Below are 20,019 nucleotides of genomic sequence, written 5' to 3'. Positions count from 1 at the left end.
GGTATTAAAATTAGAAAGATCATATCATAAGGAACATGTGTACTAAGTTTCAAGTTGATTGGACTTCAACTTCATCAAAAACTACCTTGACCAAAAACTTTAACCTGAAGCGAGACGAACAGACGGACAGACGGACGAACAGACAGACGGACCTACAGACCAGAAAACATAATGCCCCTCTACTATCGTAGGTGGGGCATAAAAATCTGTAATGATGTGATAGTCTAGTGCAAAGCCTCCAAATGTTCTCATACTATAAATGCATTCACTATTTGCCACAATGCTTCTCTGGCCTATATTTCATGCTTTCACGACTTTTTAAGTTTGTTGGTGAGTTGAGGCTCTCATACCAGAAAACTACAATCATATTTCTTATTATCAGGAAACATCTAGAGGATCTTGCTAGCCTTCCAACAAATAAGATCACTCTAAAGTACATTTCAAGCTTTTAATAACTTATATGAAGATGTCACTGAATTCTTTTGCATGAAACTATGTGATCTACAGCCAGGATATTTGGTGTTTTGACAATTCTTCGTAAGTCATGGGGCTTTTTTCAATGAACTATGTTTGTAATTTTATATTGAACAAGTAGGAAAACATGTATAAGCAGAAACATATGTATACTGCAAACCTGTGTAAACTGAACTCTTGTATCAGGACATACAGTACAGGTTAATATTCTGCTGTGTTTTACCCTGTGAATATCAAACACCTGTCTAATTCAAACAAAAAAATCAGCATCCAAGGAATTTGCTCTGCAAAGGTTTCAAGGTTAATCATAAAATAATTACCACACCAAAATCTTTTCCAATGCAGGTCCTGGGGCCCAGCATAAATGGAAAGTAAGTGTATGACAGGATTCTACAACACAAAATAAACATTTTATAGTCTAACGTAGCAAGTATTAACCACACTAAATTCAGGAATAGTATATTAAAAAGAACTGTCTAGTAAATCTTTTTGGGTAGTATCTGAAGAATAAATTATCAAAACTTTGCATGAAACTATTTAATGATTTCACTAGCGAAAAATCTTGAGCATCACTATGTAAAAATGGTAAGAAAACAATTCAAGCCTGTAATTTTGGCAAAAATCAGTGGAGCATTAATGAAAAGTAAACTTGCTATGTAACTCATCATAGCAGACTAGCATACTATAAACCAGCTCAATATGTGAAGGGAAAAGTATGTATAATTGTTTGTTGCGGAATGACACAAGGGTAAAACTATATGGGCCGGACCACTATGTTGCAGGGCCATAAAACATTTTCAAATTTTGTCGCCAGATGAGGCAATCAACTAATTGTTCATTCAGCCAGAAGATTTATCAACACCTAATCTGTATAAGGAATTGCAAGCCATTAAAAGGCCAGTTCTGGGATACCGTAGTAAGTTGAATTCCATCCCCACGTGACTAAAATGTAGGCATTGTCACTTCCAACACATGTTTAGCGAATGATGAAAAGGTTTGACTCCACAAAATATTTGGAAAATTCAAATCAAATAAGTTGGCAACCTCTCTTAAGTGGAACAGGAATTAAGATTATGTACGTACGGAACATACATTATTTCTAAACTACCTTGCAGAATGACGATTCTGAAAGTGCTTGAAACTTAAGACAAATTGAAAGAGTTGGTATTGCTTTGCTTCGTAAAAAAGAATGGCCAACTTAGATACAAGTATCTTGTCTTAGGGAGGGATAAATCCTACTTTGTAAAGGATCACTCTGATTCGAACAAAAAATTCTCTGAATTTGATATTATCAAGATGCTTGATTTTTTAATTGACAACATATTTGTTACGTTCGGAGGACGTGTTTTTCAACAGACTGTCGGCATTCCAATGGGAACAAACTGTGCCCCTCTACTTGCCGACTTGTTTCTTTATTATTATGAGGCTGACTTCATGCAGGAACTTCTTAGGAAGAAAGATAAGAAGTTAGCACTATCCTTTAACTCTACGTTTCGCTATATAGATGATGTTCTTTCACTAAATAATTCAAAATTTGGTGACTATGTGGAATGCATCTATCCAATCGAGCTAGAGATAAAGGATACTACAGATACAGTTAAGTCGGCCTCATATCTTGACTTACATCTCGAAATTGACAATGAGGGTCGGTTGAAAAAAAATTTTACGACAAAAGAGATGATTTCAGCTTTCCAATTGTGAACTTTCCATTTCTAAGTAGCAACATTCCAGCAGCACCTGCATATGGGGTATATATCTCCCAATTGATACGATATTCCCGTGCTTGCATTTCCTATCATGATTTTCTTGATAGAAGGTTACTGCTCACAAGGAAGCTATTAAACCAAGAGTTCCAAATGGTGAAGTTGAAATCATCCCTTCGTAAATTTTACGGACGCCATCACGAGTTGGTTGACCGTTATGGAATAACCGTATCACAAATGATATCGGATATGTTCCTTCCGTCGTAACTACAATCCCCTTCCCTTTCCTGAATGTGACCTACCGAATTAGACTATTTACCGGATTTGTTATCACATAAGCAACACGACGGGTGCCGCATGTGGAGCAGGATCTGCTTACCCTTCCGGAGCACCTGAGATCACCCCTAGTTTTTGGTGGGGTTCGTGTTGTTTATTCTTTAGTTTTCTATGTTGTGTCATGTGTACTATTGTTTTTCTGTTTGTCTTTTTCATTTTTAGCCATGGCGTTGTCAGTTTGTTTTAGATTTATGAGTTTGACTGTCCCTTTGGTATCTTTCGTTCCTCTTTTAATAGAGCAGGGATACAGGCGCGCCTTCAATCTGGTATATGACGTCATAAAGGCATGCAAAATTTACGACATTTTCCAGTGAAAGGCCGTACGGTGGCCTATAATTGTTAATTGCTGTGTTATTTTGGTCTCTTGTTGAGAGTTGTCTCATTGGCAATCATACCACATCTTCTTTTTTTATATGATTTGAGAAATGACCTATTAAGAAAATAACTGATTCATTTATTTTTTATTGTCACCAGTGTAAGTGTGTAAGCTTTTGATATTGAAAATGTTTCAAATGCTATATGAATTTTCTTCTGTGCCACAAAGAAATGTCGGCAGATGTGAAAAAAAAATTCTAGATAGAAGATAAAACAACAATACACGTATTGTCAACCTCTGGTCACTCAAGGTTTTACTGTAAAGGTACATAATTAATTACCATGCAAGTGATTTACCTGTTTTCAGCAGGATTGAATCGTTCAGGATCAAACTTTAAAGGATCTGGAAAAAATTCCTCCAATCTTGAAGTAACAAAGGTACTAATCTACAAAAGTAATTGCTTTAAGTACTAACTTGAAAATTCACTTTATCATTAATATGTTGAAGAAAATCACATGGAGAAAACTCAAAATATATTAACCCTGTAGGTATTTTGTATTCTATGTTTATATCAAGAATCTCACTCACATAATGAGTATATTTTCAAGCTTCCTATTACATTTCTTCATTTATCAAATATCTAGTACTTAAGAATTATTGCACTAAATTAAACGTATTTCCATCATCAGTATGTCATATTGCACAGACTTCAAAGTTTAAAATGATATATATGGTTTATCTCTTGTTTGCTAAAAATGCATGCAAATACTGTTTTACATGAAACCTCTATAGTATGTACCAAGCTTTAAGGAGAGAAAAAAAAGAATGCAAAATAAATCAAAACTTGATTGAAAGAGGCAGAATTTTTTAACTTATTAGAAATTTTCTATTCATATAGAAAGATAAGTAAAAGTATCGGCAAATGGTGCCTTTATCCTACATAAGATATCTATCCTCGGGTCAATTTTACACACAGTATTTTGACTCAACGTTCACTTTTTAGTGGGTTCAAAATACCATCTGACACCAGTTCATGAACTAAGATATTATATGTTACACACAATTTAATTAACTTACCATTATACTTGTTCCTGCAGGTATTTTATATCCCTGTATTTCTATGTCAGTTTTATTTTCTCTAAAGGTATTTGTTGCTGGAGGATACAGTCTCAGAGTTTCTTTTATAACCATATCTAAATACTCCATTTTGTTTATATCTTCAATGCTTATGTAATGCTTATCTCCAACTACATCAGAAACCTCAGCTTTCAATCTAAAATAAAATATCTATAAACAGGACAAAATAATACCAAACGATTCTCAATATCCTTGAAACTAGTCAGTTCCATTTTGTAAAATTTAAGTCAATTAAAGGCTAGTGATATATTAATTAGACTTATTAAACCTCTTTACCATCATGCCCCTCTGACCTCTAAGGCAATGGATCAAACTTGCACACATAAAAAAACATGCCATGTTAAATTGTACTAATCTAAAGCAAGTTGAAGACCATACTTTCTATATATGCTATGTTGCTATAATGTTGTCTTTTATTCTTTTTGTTTTTTCTGCCTAGTCATTTTTGCACTTGATTTATGGCATGTTCTTAAAATGTTTTATGAATAGCGCTAGTTTATGTTTTGCATCAACAAATTTGCACCTTTCTGTTTAGCAAACAGCAATATGAAGATCATATGGTTAGCTACAGTTGTTTATTTGCTTATTTTCCCATCATTTAGAGAATGGTCCAATGTAAATTTCATGCTATATTATGTGATGTCTATTGCATTCAATTACCTTTCAAGAACATCTTTATTTTGCCAGAGACAGATCATAGCAAAGCTTAGTAAGTTAGCTGAGGTTTCTTGTCCTTCAATAAAAAGTAAAAAAATATAGAAAATAATGATACACTTTTCTTATGATTATTGTTATCATATAATATACTGGTTTTCTGATTTCTCTTGTTTTAAAGTTTTTAAATTATATCACAAATCATTTACAAAATGTATTACCTAATTAAACCAATTTCACACTTCTTTATATCTATGAAGAGGCAAAAATCTTACCTACATTTCATAATTCTTTGCACTGTTTTAAACATCAAATAATCTAGTTCAAACAAACGGATATCATTTAGGAGAGTTACTATTTGTGAAATGTGTTAATTCGAATTTGATCTGTTTAATGACATATAAAAAGAAGTTTGGAACTGGTCTTTCACACTATAGCTACTTTTGCTACTTTCTACTAAATCACAACAGTTCATAATAAGTATAAATTTAGATAAACCTAGATCATCTTCATATAAGGTGGTACATAATACTATAGCGAATCAACTCTGTAAAAATCATCTAAATGTTTTAATCATGTTATATTGTTAAGGAAACAATAAGCTTCTTAATGATCAAAATTTGTATTTGTCAGACTGCTATATATCTGTTCCAGACCATATGAGTATTTGGACTGTACGCGTACGGTCCGGACCGGTAACGTATACTCGTACGGTCCGACCATACGCGTACGGTCAGACCAAATGAGTATACGCGTACGGTCCAGTACGAGCTGACTATACATGTTATTTGATCATATGGGTTAAATTGAAACAAGCATTTATCACAATCTTTATTTTTAGTTTTAGTTTTACAAATTGTTATTGATAATTTATTACAATTAGATAGATAAAATGAACAAATGAACAATTGAAATTAAGTATTTGTTTAATTTTATATCTGAATCCTATTTTGGTACTCTCGCCCAAGGTGACACAATTCAAGTAACATAATATTTTTTACATTTTCATGTATGCAGTTCATGCATGTTCCTGTGCATTTGCATTTTTTTGTAAAGTTGCTAAATATTCTAAAACAATTGACCTCCCACATTATGTTTACTTCCGATATCTTCAATTTCAGTGATCATAATTCAATTAATGTATTACTGATCGACATGCTTAATACAAGAGACTAACAGATTTAATTAGCGTGAATTTAAAAAAAAGTTAAAATATAAAGTTTTTGTTTCAATTACAATTGAACTTTTTTTAGATTAATTTGATAGTTAAGTTATGTTGATCTGCTATATGCATTTGTAACTAATAAACTTGACCAACTTTTTAATATTAGTCAGACCGTACGCGTACGGTCCAAATACTCATACGGTCTGGAACATACCCACTGAATTTTTCCAACAAAGTGTGTGGTTCAAGTTTTTTGAAATTTTCATTTTTTTGTCAAAGGGTCAAAGTCTATATTTTGTCAAATTTTTTTTGGGAAATTAAACAGGCCAAATTAACATTAGTCCAGGTGTTTGGTACCACCTTAATATAGGTGGTTTTAGTACATTTTTCGTATCATTAACTCTTTGCACAATATTTTGAAGCTTCTAATGAATTATAAAATTTACCTGCCAGAAAAAATGTAGTGATATCATCCAGGATAACTTCTCCATCTAACTCAGGATTCTCTACTGTTAAATAATCAATAAAATTCATTAAATAATGGCTGATAATAGACATTCTTAAATCTTTATAAATTCCTTTCTTTTGTGTTTTGAGAAAGCAAGAAGTTTAACCTAGGACCCTATGAGAAATACATACAAATGTCTCCTTTTAGAGAACCACTCAATGGAATGCAATATTAAACCAAATTTGGCCTCAATCATTATTCAAGTATCTGTTATGATTTTTATCTTTTTTTATATGATTTCAAAAACCAAGGTAGAGTCAGGTGAGCGACACAGGCTCTTGAGAGCCTCTAGTTTGATGATGGTAGACTAGATCAACACTTTTTTTAAAGGTATAACTGCCAGAGATATCGACAGCAACTTGCTGCTTGAAAGATTTTTCTTGTTTTAATGATTTTGTTCGGACTATATAGAATTTGATTGTTATTGGAGTCATAAACTGTTATTCTTTAAGAGGGTCATTGATGTTTGTTTAAGTCTGGCACAAGCTGTTGTGTCTTTCTCACTAACGTTTCATTTTAACAAGGAAATTTAGTATGTCATCTGGAGTATAGTCTCCTCTTTCTATTTGTTTCTTTCTTTCATCAAAACTCTGCTTGGATAAAACTCTCAAAGTTCTCATTGCTTTCTTCACATCTGCTATATATTTCCATTGGGAATATTTAAACTGTAAAAGAATATATATGTTCTTACTAATATAACAAAAAGCTACTTTAAATAAAAAGAGCTATGATAACTTATCAAATGCATTTTTGTCATGTTCTAAAGAAAATTAAATTCATGCCATTTTTATATTGAAATAAACAACTAGGGCAACCTTTAGTTGTTTAAAAATTCTACAAGTTTTTGGTCTCTGGCGGAGTGTTGAGACATTGACAATTGTGCCACATCTTTTATCTTTAAATGTAAACATTCCTTATATGAATATCGTTTGGGCGAGAGATGTGCTATGTAATGTTTCACTGCAGGTATGAGTAAATATGTCAAGATTTTGTGCAGTTTGACCATTTTACTAAAATTAGTATCATTTCATTGTTGTATAATAATGACACAGCAATACTTTTTACAAGTTGGAATGTTTTACTGAAAAAATAAGTAAACATTTTACAAAATATAGACACCTTTAAACACATTTTCTTCAGACAAGTTTTCTCTTACATGGTATGCTTGGAGTATATATTACCAATAAGCATTTTTTAACTTGTGGTTACTAAGTTTGCTTATTTTTGTTAAGGAAGTAATTAGATCAGGTTTAGGAAGTTTTGTCAGATGCTTGGACTCCTTGGTAATTTTTCTAAGATACAGCTTAAAATATTTTGCCCAATTTCACACTCTTTTCTTTTCATTAAAACTTCAATAGCTCATAAATTTCCAAAATTTAAGTATATTCTAGATTTGTTTTTTTTACCCAAATAATGCCAAAGCCAAATATATGGTTGAAGTCCAAGTCAGCTTTTTCTCACCATTTTGTTCAAATCAAATATCTCAAAAAGGAGTTCCATAACCTATCAATATTTTTAGCTTATTTAGTTTCTTAACTCATGCTCTTTTGATTAATAGTATCAACTTTAATTCTAGATTTTTTAAATTTCACCCAAGTACATCCTTTAATATGTTTTAATAAGAATGCATTGTTAATAGAAATAGCTACTATCAACTACCTTCATGAATGGATCTCGTAAAAATGCAGACACTCCCCCTAATGCTAATTTGATAGCTTTAGTATATTCTGATGGTTCTGTTCTGTTTTCAACATTGTTCATCTGCATACCAAAGCCAATCTATAACATAATACAAATAGCTATATTAATTACCAAGTATGGAACAGGTCTTACATGTTTAACCCCTCCACATTCTGTTTGTATGTATGTGCCTGTAATTCAGTGGTTGTCATTTGTTTATGTGTTATACATTTGTTTTTCGTTCATTTTTTGTACATATAAGAGGCCGTTTGTTTTCTCGTTTGAATAGTTTTACATTGTCATTTTGGGGCCTTTTGAATACATAGCTGACTATGCAGTATGGGCTGTGCTCATTGTTGAAGGCCGTACAGTGACCTATAGTTGTTAATTTCTGTGTTATTTAATCTCTTGTGGAGAGTTGTCTCATTGGCAATCATACCACATCTTCTTTTTTATATTGTTTAAATTGTTTCTGATGGAATATAAAACATCTCTGCTTTAAACAAAAAAATTCTTCTTGAAAACAGGGCTGAGTCAATAAAATTGTTTCAAGTTCTAATTCTAATTTATCCAATAGAACAAACCTTTCCTATGACGTCTAAAGTAAGATGATTAAACTCTTCCAACATGGAAATTTGAGTTTTACCATCTGCTAATCCAGCAAGTTTATTAATAAGAAGATCTATTTCTGTATTAAAAGCTGATTCTAGCCCTTTAATATAACTGTCAAATACAAAAAAAAGATTTGAGTCTTACAAAAGATTATAATGATTGAATTTGTATATCATTTTAAAACAAGAAACCATACTTCTGTTCTGGTTTCACATGGTGTAATAGCGATTAACGTAACCGTACCCAAATTGCACCTATTTAGCAAAAATAGCAGCGGACATCTTACAAGATTTATAGAGACTACACAATTTGTATTTTTATGATTTGATACTATGCACATCTTTCAACATAGGTGTAAATATTTAGATATGCACAAAACGTTCACAGTATTTATCAATAGATGAAGTTTTTACTGAAAAAGCAAAATGTACTGAAACTTCGCCATCTTTTTAAAATGATCAAATGCAATATGTTACAAGTACCCATTTAAAAAAAAATGAAGAATAAGCATGGACTTATATCCAATTGTTCAAAATATTTGAAGAAATTAAACAAAAGCTCTGTTATTCGACTTTTGATGATGCGAATTTAGGCATAGATGCAATTTGGGTACTCCTCATTTCAGAATCATTGATGGTTTGGAGGTCAGTTTAGACCAATTTTTCTATGATTCCATATGGATTAAAAATCGAATTGGTATACCTATATAATAAAGAAGGATACGGCTACAAAATAAACACAGAATGGACATTATTGTCTTTATCATAAAAAAACGTAGGTGAAAAAACTGTCAAAATAGGTGCAATTTGGGTACCGTCACGTTACAGATTTAGTTTTGACTTTATAAAGATCCCAAGGCATGGTCTTTGACTTGAACATTGACATACAACAAGAATTTTTGCCATGTCTCCAAATGAACATTGACATACAACAAGAATTTTTGTCATGTCTCCAAATGAACATTGACATACAACAAGAATTTTTGCCATGTCTCCAAATGAACATTGACATACAACAAGAATTTTTGTCATGTCTCCAAATGAACATTGACATACAACAAGAATTTTTGTCATGTCTCCAAATGAACATTGACATACAACAAGAATTTTTGTCATGTCTCCAAATGAACATTGACATACAACAAGAATTTTTGCCATGTCTCCAAATGAACATTGACATACAACAAGAATTTTTGTCATGTCTCCAAATGAACATTGACATACAACAAGAATTTTTGCCATGTCTCCAAATGAACATTGACATACAACAAGAATTTTTGTCATGTCTCCAAATGAACATTGACATACAACAAGAATTTTTGCCATGTCTCCAAATGAACATTGACATACAACAAGAATTTTTGTCATGTCTCCAAATGAACATTGACATACAACAAGAATTTTTGCCATGTCTCCAAATGAACATTGTTACCTTTTCGAAAACACACACACAATGTATTGAAGTAAGGTCAATTACCTCCCTTTATACACAAAATAATATTCCTCTATGCACATCCTCAGAAACTGTTGAACAACTGTGTAAAGTCATCAATTTTACTTAAAAAAGCAATACAGAATACATAGATCATACTGAATCAATGGCATGAATGGTACTACGGTTTTTTTTTTATGAATTTTTAGCCGAAACTGAATATTTGCAACTACACAGGAATCAAGTTTGAAAAAGTGAGGAGGGAATATAGCCAAAGTCTAGAAGGCCAATACAAAAAAATAGAAAAGTTACAGAAACTCAACATACATTTTACATGTTTAGCAGTTTATATAGTTATATTTCCTATTTAGTGGTCAGATGCTTATAACACAATAGTATATTTTACATACCTTTTCTGGAAACAAGGATTCATCAACGCTCTCCTCCAAACCCAGACTTTTTGATCTGTTTCTGCTGCCAGTCCTTTACCTATAAATCTATAATTAAGAAGAAAAAAATAATCTTAAATTATGTTACCTTTAAAAATTAAAAAAAGACATTAAGAAATCTTGACTTGGCAGCTAATTGCAACAGAACCAAATCAACTAAACCACTTGATGTCACTGAACAATTTAACAGAATTTAATGAAAATTTCATACAGAATACAAAAATTAAATTCTTATAAAAAATGACAGCAACCTAAAAATCAAAGTATGAGAGTCCTGCAAAGGCCTTTTCTGTTTACTTAATAATTTTGTGACATCTAGTTTTCAATCTCTATGTAAGGGAATCACACATGACAAGAAACTATAATAATATTGATAAAATTCTATTTACTGCACCATTTAACATTTTTCGGAAAAAAAGGTTATCAACAATTAAGATTTAATAATCAAAAGTTTACATTCAATGACACAGAAAAAAAGTTTTAATCACTTTTGTATACAAGGTATGAAGCATCCAAGTCTTCTTCCCCATAAAATATAAAGCAAAATACAGAGAGTTTACAAAGCCGCTGCAGTAAGATTTTGATCCCTTTATCTTGCATTTTGTTACTTTTATTAGCAGGTGAAACAAAAATTATGATTAACACTCATTTGATAGTCAAAAGAAATCCATCCGTATCTTAATTCTTAATTCAATCAAAATTAATAATCTGAGAAGTCTAATTCTAATGCAACAACTTTTGCATCGTTCAATTTGATTGGATAACGTTACTAATTTTCATGGCATCAATTGACAATTAATGCTATGGAGCGTACACGCAAGCAGAGACAACATATGACAGATTTTAAATACATGTTTTAACTTTGTTTTCTGTCAGTTTCGTTAGAATGGAGATTACAGTATTGTATTTTAAGCCCTGACAGCATCAATTGGTGATTTGATGGTCGCAAATACCTGTTACTGTCTCCGCTAAGGCGTCACCAGTAAACTTTATTTTTGTGATCATCAAATCACCACTTGATGCCGTCGGAGCTTAAAATATAATACAGTTATCTCCTAAATTTTCTGTTTTAAATTATTATTTTTGTCTAAGACACCAGTAGTAGCATGATAGATTTCGGAGGATATATAATATAAATACAATGTAAACGTGAAATTCTAAATTAAAACCAATAGACCACTTTCCAGTTCTATACATTTCTGTCATTCATGCGTTTAGGGGCATCATCACTTCGTGTTCAGAGGGCAGTTAATAAAATATAATGCTGTATTGCACAAATTATTCATCAAATTAAATCTTATAATTGGCCTTGCTGTCATTAGGGAAATTGGATTAAATTCCTACAGAACAAACATTATCTCTAGTTTACCCTGAATGATGACTTTTATAGTGCAGGCATATGGGCGATCCCCTCAATCTGGCAAATGACGTCATAAAGATGTGCATAGTTGACAAACTTTTCCAGAGAAGGACATGACTTGTAAGTGGTCTATTGCATGGTCTATTGAGTTAACTTTCACAATTTTGATAACAATTGCATTTCTGACAACTTTTTATGAATCAAATGTGTGAGATTTGGCAAAAAATGTAAAGATCAAAGAAAAAAAAACAACAGATCAAAGAAAAATGTCACCAAATAAGCATGAAAATGTATGAGTCTCTTGCTAAACACCAAATGTGTGAGACTTGGCAGCCCTGCAATTGTCTACATTAATATTCTTACCTTTCACCAAATAAAAAGCCTAATTTTTCATAAGCAGCCTTTGACTTACTATGGTTCCCTGTAATCATTAACTCCTGTACAAAAATAAACAATATTTTAGTTAGTTTCATTAAGGGAGCTACCATTTGATTTTTATGGGGGGCTAGGATGAAATTTGAAAAAAATAGGCAGGACAGGAGTTTTGAGTAAAAAAAAGGCAGGATGAGACACTTTGCCAAAAAAAAGGCAGGATGACAATTTAGGTAAAAAAAGTCAGGATAAACTAATAAAAAAAAGAAGGCAGGACCGAATAGAGTGAAAAAAAAAATGCAGGACAAAATTTTACATCCTAGCCCCCCCCCATAAAAATCAAATGGTAGCTCCCTAAGTTGAGTACATAATATAGTGTTTTTAGGGAAAATGTCAATGATTAGCAAAACAAAACAATCAAAATGTGGAATTTACATACAGGGTTGTAATGCTTTAGAAATGAGATCAACAAATCTGGTACTTACATTCCTACTATTTTCTTTTTAGATTGAAGAAAACATGTTGCAACAACAGAAGGTTCAATTTTTCAGAATTCTTTAACTTAATTTCTCTAATTTTATATAAACATACTTATTTTAAATTAAATTTATATAAATACCGCTACATTAGTTGGTAACCAGGGACATCAGATAAATTTTGAAACAAGACAAACAAACATATAATTGTGTCCAGTTTTTGGTCAATTGATTAAGAGAAAAAGATTGATGACAGACAATGATGCAAAGTGACGCTAAGGCTTATACTAATCCATGTAATACAAATGAAGATCTTTGTTGAATTATGGTGGGATGCATAAACCAAAACAGCAACCCAACTTTAAAATAAAAAGAGAAATTAACACAATATATTGAATTAACAAAATTATATTGAATTAACACAATGATATTTAATTAACACTATAATATTGAATTAACACTATAATATTGAATTAACACTATAATATTGAATTAACACTATAATTTTGAATTAACACTATAATATTGAATTAACACAATAATATTGAATATCTAACTGAAACCCAAACTGAGTTTTGGTAAGGCTATCAGTTCATCCCTCTAGTGTCATGGTGTTCCCTTACGGATGTCAATAGCATTTAATTAAACCTACCCTGATTGATTGTGGATCAGCAGTTATAACAATAATTCTTTCTGCCATTACTATCTTTACCACATGACCATATTTTCTGATGCTAAATATATCACATGTATATCTTAATGCATAATAAACTAGATCTGAAAACATAATCACATTGCAGTTATGATAGCACATTGATTTAATACTGTTATTACTGGACTTTTATTTTTTGTAAAAAGAAAAATCATAAAAATACTGAACTCGGAGGATAATTCAAAACCAAAAGTTCCTAATCAAATGGCAAAATCAATAGCTCAAACACATCAAACTAATGGACAACAACTGTCATATTCCTGACTTGGTACAGGCATTTTGTTATGTAGAAAATGGTGGATTGAACCTGGTTTAATAGCGCTAAACCTCTCACTTGTATGATAGTCACATCAAATTCCATTATATTGACAACTGTGCGTGAACAAAACAAACAGACATGATTGGAAAAAAGTTAGGGGGTAACAGCAGTCAACATTGTGTTATAATCTTAATCACAATAAAAACAAACAAATATTTAGCCATGTAAAGAAATGGAATTTTATAGGAAAATAATATTGAACAAGAGGCTCCAAAAAGTCTGTAGCATTTAATTTTTTAAGTAAAAGATAAGTTCTCATTTAGCAGAACACATTAGTAATTACAATTTTGAAGGTAGACATTTGGAAAAATTCAATCCTAGACTGAATTTAAATTGGTCATGTTAACGTTTTGAAAGCAGAAAAAAATACAGGAACAGTGTTTTTTTCAATAGATCCTAGACAAAAACTTGATTGAATGATTATTCATTTTATATCAGTAAGTAACCTCATTTTGTTTGCAGGCCACTGAAGAAAAACATTTTAATGTTCTCACAATATCTGAACTGGTAAATCTAGAAAAAATTTCAGTTTTACTTACAATTCAATTGCCATTTCACTGAAGAACTTTCCTTGTTTTAAATATTTCTGGAAAGTAGGAATATGACCTAGGAAAAAACTGAAAAATAAAAATAAATACAATCTTTTTTAAATGATTTCCATCAATATCAATTCAATCTAAACATTTTTTTAACTCAAATAATCTAAAACTAGAGGCTCCAGGGAGCCTGTGTCGCTCACCTGATATTTTTATTTACAAATGATATATGAAATAATGCAACCGTTTTACTTTTGCTTTAGTTTCAGAGATATAAGCAAAAAACTGCATTTTACCCCTATGTTCTATTTTTAGCCATGTCTGACATCATGATGGTTGGCAGGCAGGGTCATCGGACACATTTATTAAACTAGATACCCTAATAATGATTGTGGCCAAGTATGGTTAAGGATGTACACCTCTGAGGAGCCAAAAATTTCTAGAATTAAACTTTTTTTCTTAACCTGATTTTTGGGTTTATAAGACTGTAACAAAATAATTGGTGAAGAAAAAATCATATGGTGGTGCACTTCTTTTTTTGCTACGGCCCTTTGAAAATGCCCAATTTTGATGATTTTCCCATTTTTCATCGATTTTTACCTATTTTTGGGCTATTATCATGAAAAAAATCACAGTTCCACAATTAAACTTTTTCTCATACTTTCTATAAAGATGAAGTGGACCAATCTGAATAAATTTTACTTACAAAAACTATAGGTAGGTGTTAATATAAGAAAGTTTTATCATATTTTGACGCTTTTTTGTGTAAAATTTACCGTGCTCTCAATTTTGTATTTTTGTGATTTTTCTCAGTTTTAAGAACAAAATGCATATTATTTCAACTTTTTTGTTATAAATGAATGAAAAAAGGCATATCTAAGAAATTTGAAAAGACCAAAATGATATGGGATGTACAAGATTCTTGTAAATTCATTTTTTGTATCCCTCACACATTTTCTCAAAATTTTGGCTAAAAATATTGACTTGATTGGTCGTAAAATTTGAAAACTGGATTACGCAAAAACCATTCATTGTAAATACACAATTTATTCACAGATTTATGTTTGCTCATAATATTTTTAAAATGCATTGATATTTTCCACTTCTATCACATGTTTTGGAAATAATTCAAGAGCGAGATTTCAACGAGACTGAACAAACTGAAAAGTCAGAAGAATACATCCTTAAAATTTGTGTCAGTTGTTTCAGAGGAGAAGACTTTTGTTAATAACCAAAAACTGCAAAATTCCTTAAAATTAGCAATTCAACGGGTTGTCTGATTTGTATGAAAATTTCAGGGCAGACAGATCTTGACCTGATAAACAATTTGACCTATGTCAGATATACTCTAAATCCTTTCGTTTCAGAAATATCAGCCAAAATCTGCATTTAACCCCTTTGTTCTATTTTTAGCCATTGTGCCAACTTGGTTGGTTGGCCTGGTCATAGGACACATTTTTTAAAACTAGATACCCCAATGATGTTTGTGGGCCAGGCGAGCTAAAAAAACTGTTGATTCATTTATTTTCTTGGGTAGCTTTTTTCATGGATTGAGAAAAAAACTAGCATTTTCGTGGGTATCTAATTTCGTGGCTTTGCCACTCTGCCTACAAAGCCTATAGAAAATGTATAATTCGTTGAACATTTGAATTGGCAGTTCACCTGCACCCAATATTACTGTACTCTTGTGACAACGTCATCTTAACGATCTCTTGGTGGTCCTGGAAAATGACTGTACTTCCTGTGACAATGTTATCTTACCTTTCTCTTGGTGGCCCTTGAATATGACTGTTCTTCCTGTGACACAAATGTTAACTTACCTTTCTCTTGGTGGCCCTGGAATATGACTGTACTACCTCAGTCCTGTGACACAATTCACACAAATGTTATCTTACCTATCTCTTGGTGGCCCTGGAATATGACTGTACTTCCTGTGACACAAATGTTATCTTACCTTTCTCTTGGTGGCCCTGGAATATGACTGTACTTACTGTGACACAAATGTTATCTTACCTTTCTCTTGGTGGCCCTTGAATATGACTGTACTACCTGTGACACAAATGTTATCTTACCTTTCTCTTGGTGGCCCTGGAATATGACTGCACTACCCGTGACACAAATGTTATCTTACCTTTCTCTTGGTGGCCCTGGAATATGACTGTACTTCCTGTGACACAAATGATATCTTACCTTTCTCTTGGTGGTCCTGGAATATGACTGTACTACCTGTGAAACAAATGATATCTTACTTATCTCTCAGTGACCCTGGAATATGACTGTACTACCTGTGACAAAAAATGTTATCTTACTTTTCTATTAGTGGCCCTGGACTATGACTGTACTACCTGTGACACAAATGTTATCTTCCCTTTCTCTAGGTGGCCCTGGAATATGACTGTACTACCTGTGACACAAATGTTATCTTCCCTTTCTCTAGGTGACCCTGGAATATGACTGTACTACCTGTGACACAAATGTTATCTTACCTTTCTCTAGGTGGCCCTGGAATATGACTGTACTACCTGTGACACAAATGTTATCTTACCTTTCTCTAGGTGGCTCTAGAATATGACTGTACTACCTGTGACACAAATGTTATCTTACCTATCCCTTGGTGGCCCTGGAATATGACTGTACTTCTTCCTGACAGAGATGAGATATATTGATACAGCAGTCAAAGCACACACAGGTACTGCTATTACACATCCAGAAATAAACAGCCATGAAAGAGCCATCATAAGTTGGACCTATGGTCAAAAATACAAATATGAGTTATATTGACTTCTTTACGTACTGTATATACATATAATCAGTGTTTAAAATATTTAAAATTCAATTCTAAGGAAACACCATAAAAACTGTTTTTTTATCAATAATTTATTATGCCAAGATATTGAGCAATATTTTAATGTTGATGGCTTCCCTAAGCTGAATTTACAATAAACTGGGAAATTTCACTGAAATTCTTTCATTTTCAGATTTTGTCCTGGCAAAAATGCCTGGAGATAGCAATTTTTTATATACATATATATCAAAAGGGAAGAAAATAATAAACAGAAAATGAAAATAATAACCCAAAAATTGCATTAAAGCACCAACACCAACTTATAATTCTTGTCCTTGAGACTTACTTGCTCCAAAAATACAGAATTATGATATATATAACCAATGGGGTTAAGGGGTCATGATTTGATTTGTAAAATCATTAGAAAAACATTTACCCTTTAAAAGTCACCAATATCAGGGACTAATTGTTGCAGTTCACGAAAATCCAACACATTCAAGTTATATAATTGAATTCAAGCCAAAGTACTAATATAAAATATACAAAGGACAATGTCAATATAACACTATGACTTCTACTGTATCTAACTTACTAACTCTGATAGTACTTAATGTCTACTGATGTTCTCCTTTTTTACAACAAATATTTATACTGAATATTGAAAAATAGACTCAATTAATATGACAATACTCAAATTAATATGACATTTCATAACCTTAAGCTATAAGTGACAACATTCACATTAATTAATATAAACCCCTCGCTCTTAGTTTCATAGTTTATACCTTTCTATACACTAACCGACACATACAATAATTTTCACACCTTTAGTATGAATTAACGTCTTTCATATTAATTTCTGTAACTCAATAAATAACTAAATCTGTCACAAACATTTGAAAATCATATGTCACTAATTATTTTTCTATACATGTAAATGCTTAAATTTGTAAAAGAATATATTTTTTTAAAGTCCAATTTTCAAATGAAATAATAAAATTAAAATTAAGTCCAAATAAGCCTGGTGAAATATATTAAAATAAAGACACTGTGTATTTCACTTTTTATATATGATCTGCAGTTCTCAGCCAACTTTTCATGAAGCAAATGCGTGAGATTTGGCTAAAATTAAAAAGATCAAAGAGAAAAAACAATAGATCAAGAAAAATGCAGCCAAAAAAAGCATTAACTTGGCATTGCACAAGGTCATGTTTTTCTCTGGCTGTTTATGACGTCTTTACACTAAATCCATTGGATGTTGGATGTGTACGGATTGATAGTTTAGTCTTAGAAGCATGATTTTTTTATTAGTTGTTAATGGCTTTGAACTAGCTGTCAGATAACTGTGAGTACTCTCAGATCTGTTCATTGTGTCTTTTTGTGTCGGGATGTATAAGTACCAGGCCACGTCCACTTTTATTATTTGTCCATCTGATCAGTTAAGCCTTTTTCAACTGATTTTTACAGTTCGTTCTTATGTTGTCCCAGGTTAGGGGGAGGGTTGGGATCCTGTAATTCAATGGTTGTTGTTTGTGTATGTGTTACATATTGATTTTCATTCATTTTTTTTACATAAACGAGGTCGTTAGTTTTCTCGTTTGAATTGTTTTACATTGTCTTATCGGGGCCTTTTATAGCTGACTATGCGGTATGGGCTTTGCTCATTGTTGAAGGCCGTACGGTGACCTATAGTTGTTAATGTCTGTGTCATTTTGGTCTTTTGTTGATAGTTGTCTCATTGGCAATCATACCACATCTTCTTTTTTATATGAACATGTGCGAGACTTGGCAGCCCTGGATCTACTTCCATTATATGTGTTACCTATACATTTTTTTCATTGGTTAACATGGTTAAAATTACTTTAAAATAAAGTTGCTAAAATTTGCAAGTTCTGACTGCTGGTACATTTTTGTCATTTGTAATTTAGGGTTTCATTTTAACTTTTAAGTGGGTCACATCAGACATTCTATAAACAAAATTGTTCCAAATTAAAACTATGCCCTCATAAAAGATAAACAGTTGTCATGGTTGTTGCATCAACCCACATGTAAGTCTTCCTAAAGCAGAGTTCTCTACATGTTCAAATGTGAGTTATGAAAAGTTTTATTGATGAGTCCAAAGATGAATAAAGTTATAAAATATTTTATAAACTTCAATTGTATCTTTTAAAACATTTTTTATGAAAGAGTAATTTCAATAAAGATTTTTTTAATTCGTTGCAGATTCTTGACGTGTCTTGTCTCAAAATGTCAGAGTATGGCACTCAGACTGAAGCACACACAACTGTTTATTGCTTAGATTTCACTCCTGTGACTGGAGTCTGAGGCCTTTCACGTAAAAACAACTATGCATAATATATTATAATGACAACACTAACTTACCTTTTTGCAGAAATTAATTAATCGAAACTAATATCACATCATGAGCTTATAAAAACATTATATTACTTAGATTTGATTTTATACATATAAAGATGTAAGCATGACGAAATGTTGAATGATTTTATCGTCATTTGAAATGCTAGTACAAACGTTTCGTCATATTCGGGATTTTTAATATAAATTTGTTTATAATCACCTTGTTAAGAACTAGTAATAAAGCTTGGGCCGTGTTACTTTGGCAAATGTCACTGATTTGAAAGAGTCAGTATAATCATAAACAAAACAAATCAAACCCGGAACTACAGTATTATGTAACAAAAAATATGTTCCGGCGTGACATTTGTTCCGCTGGAACTAATTTCATATGAAATATGTTCCGCCGGAACTTATATCACAGAAAATATGTTCCAGCACTGTAAAATTTGTTCCGGAACTAATTTTTTGACCAAATATGAAATAAGTTCCGGAACAAATATCATAGCTCCATGAATTTTGTTCCAGTTAATATTAAAAGTTTTAAATAAGTTCCTGTGATATTAGTTTAAGACCAATATGTACATATTTCAAAGAAATCAATGAATAAGTTCTTCTCAAACCTATTTTCACTGAAAT

At 31.8% G+C, this 20,019-nt stretch overlaps 1 protein-coding gene across 3 annotated transcripts in view; it reads right to left on the bottom strand.

Moving 5' to 3' along the window:
• LOC139514413 (cholesterol 24-hydroxylase-like) overlaps positions 1–19,713 on the bottom strand; it is a 57,253-nt gene extending 37,540 nt beyond the window's left edge. For 2 of the 3 annotated variants that reach the window (XM_071303616.1, XM_071303615.1), the window contains exons 1-14: positions 19,604–19,713; positions 16,845–16,987; positions 14,244–14,321; positions 13,326–13,407; positions 12,189–12,262; positions 10,427–10,513; positions 8,558–8,696; positions 7,953–8,072; positions 6,802–6,958; positions 6,232–6,294; positions 4,627–4,699; positions 3,907–4,102; positions 3,186–3,274; positions 795–864 (exon numbers count right to left, since the gene is read on the bottom strand). In XM_071303616.1, the coding sequence (XP_071159717.1) occupies positions 795–864; positions 3,186–3,274; positions 3,907–4,102; positions 4,627–4,699; positions 6,232–6,294; positions 6,802–6,958; positions 7,953–8,072; positions 8,558–8,696; positions 10,427–10,513; positions 12,189–12,262; positions 13,326–13,407; positions 14,244–14,321; positions 16,845–16,978 (1,362 nt within the window). In that variant the 5' untranslated portion in view covers positions 16,979–16,987; positions 19,604–19,713. Of the gene's footprint in view, positions 1–794; positions 865–3,185; positions 3,275–3,906; positions 4,103–4,626; positions 4,700–6,231; positions 6,295–6,801; positions 6,959–7,952; positions 8,073–8,557; positions 8,697–10,426; positions 10,514–12,188; positions 12,263–13,325; positions 13,451–14,243; positions 14,322–16,844; positions 16,988–19,603 lie in introns of those variants that run through there. The other variant, XM_071303620.1, reaches the window with a different exon arrangement.
• Between the last annotated feature and the right edge of the window lie 306 nt (positions 19,714–20,019).

The sequence above is a fragment of the Mytilus edulis genome, chromosome 3 (genome assembly GCF_963676685.1).
Source record: "Mytilus edulis chromosome 3, xbMytEdul2.2, whole genome shotgun sequence".
NCBI lineage: Eukaryota > Metazoa > Mollusca > Bivalvia > Mytilida > Mytilidae > Mytilus > Mytilus edulis.
Note: the sequence above shows the minus strand (reverse complement) of the source record. Positions and strands in the feature narration are given on the sequence as shown.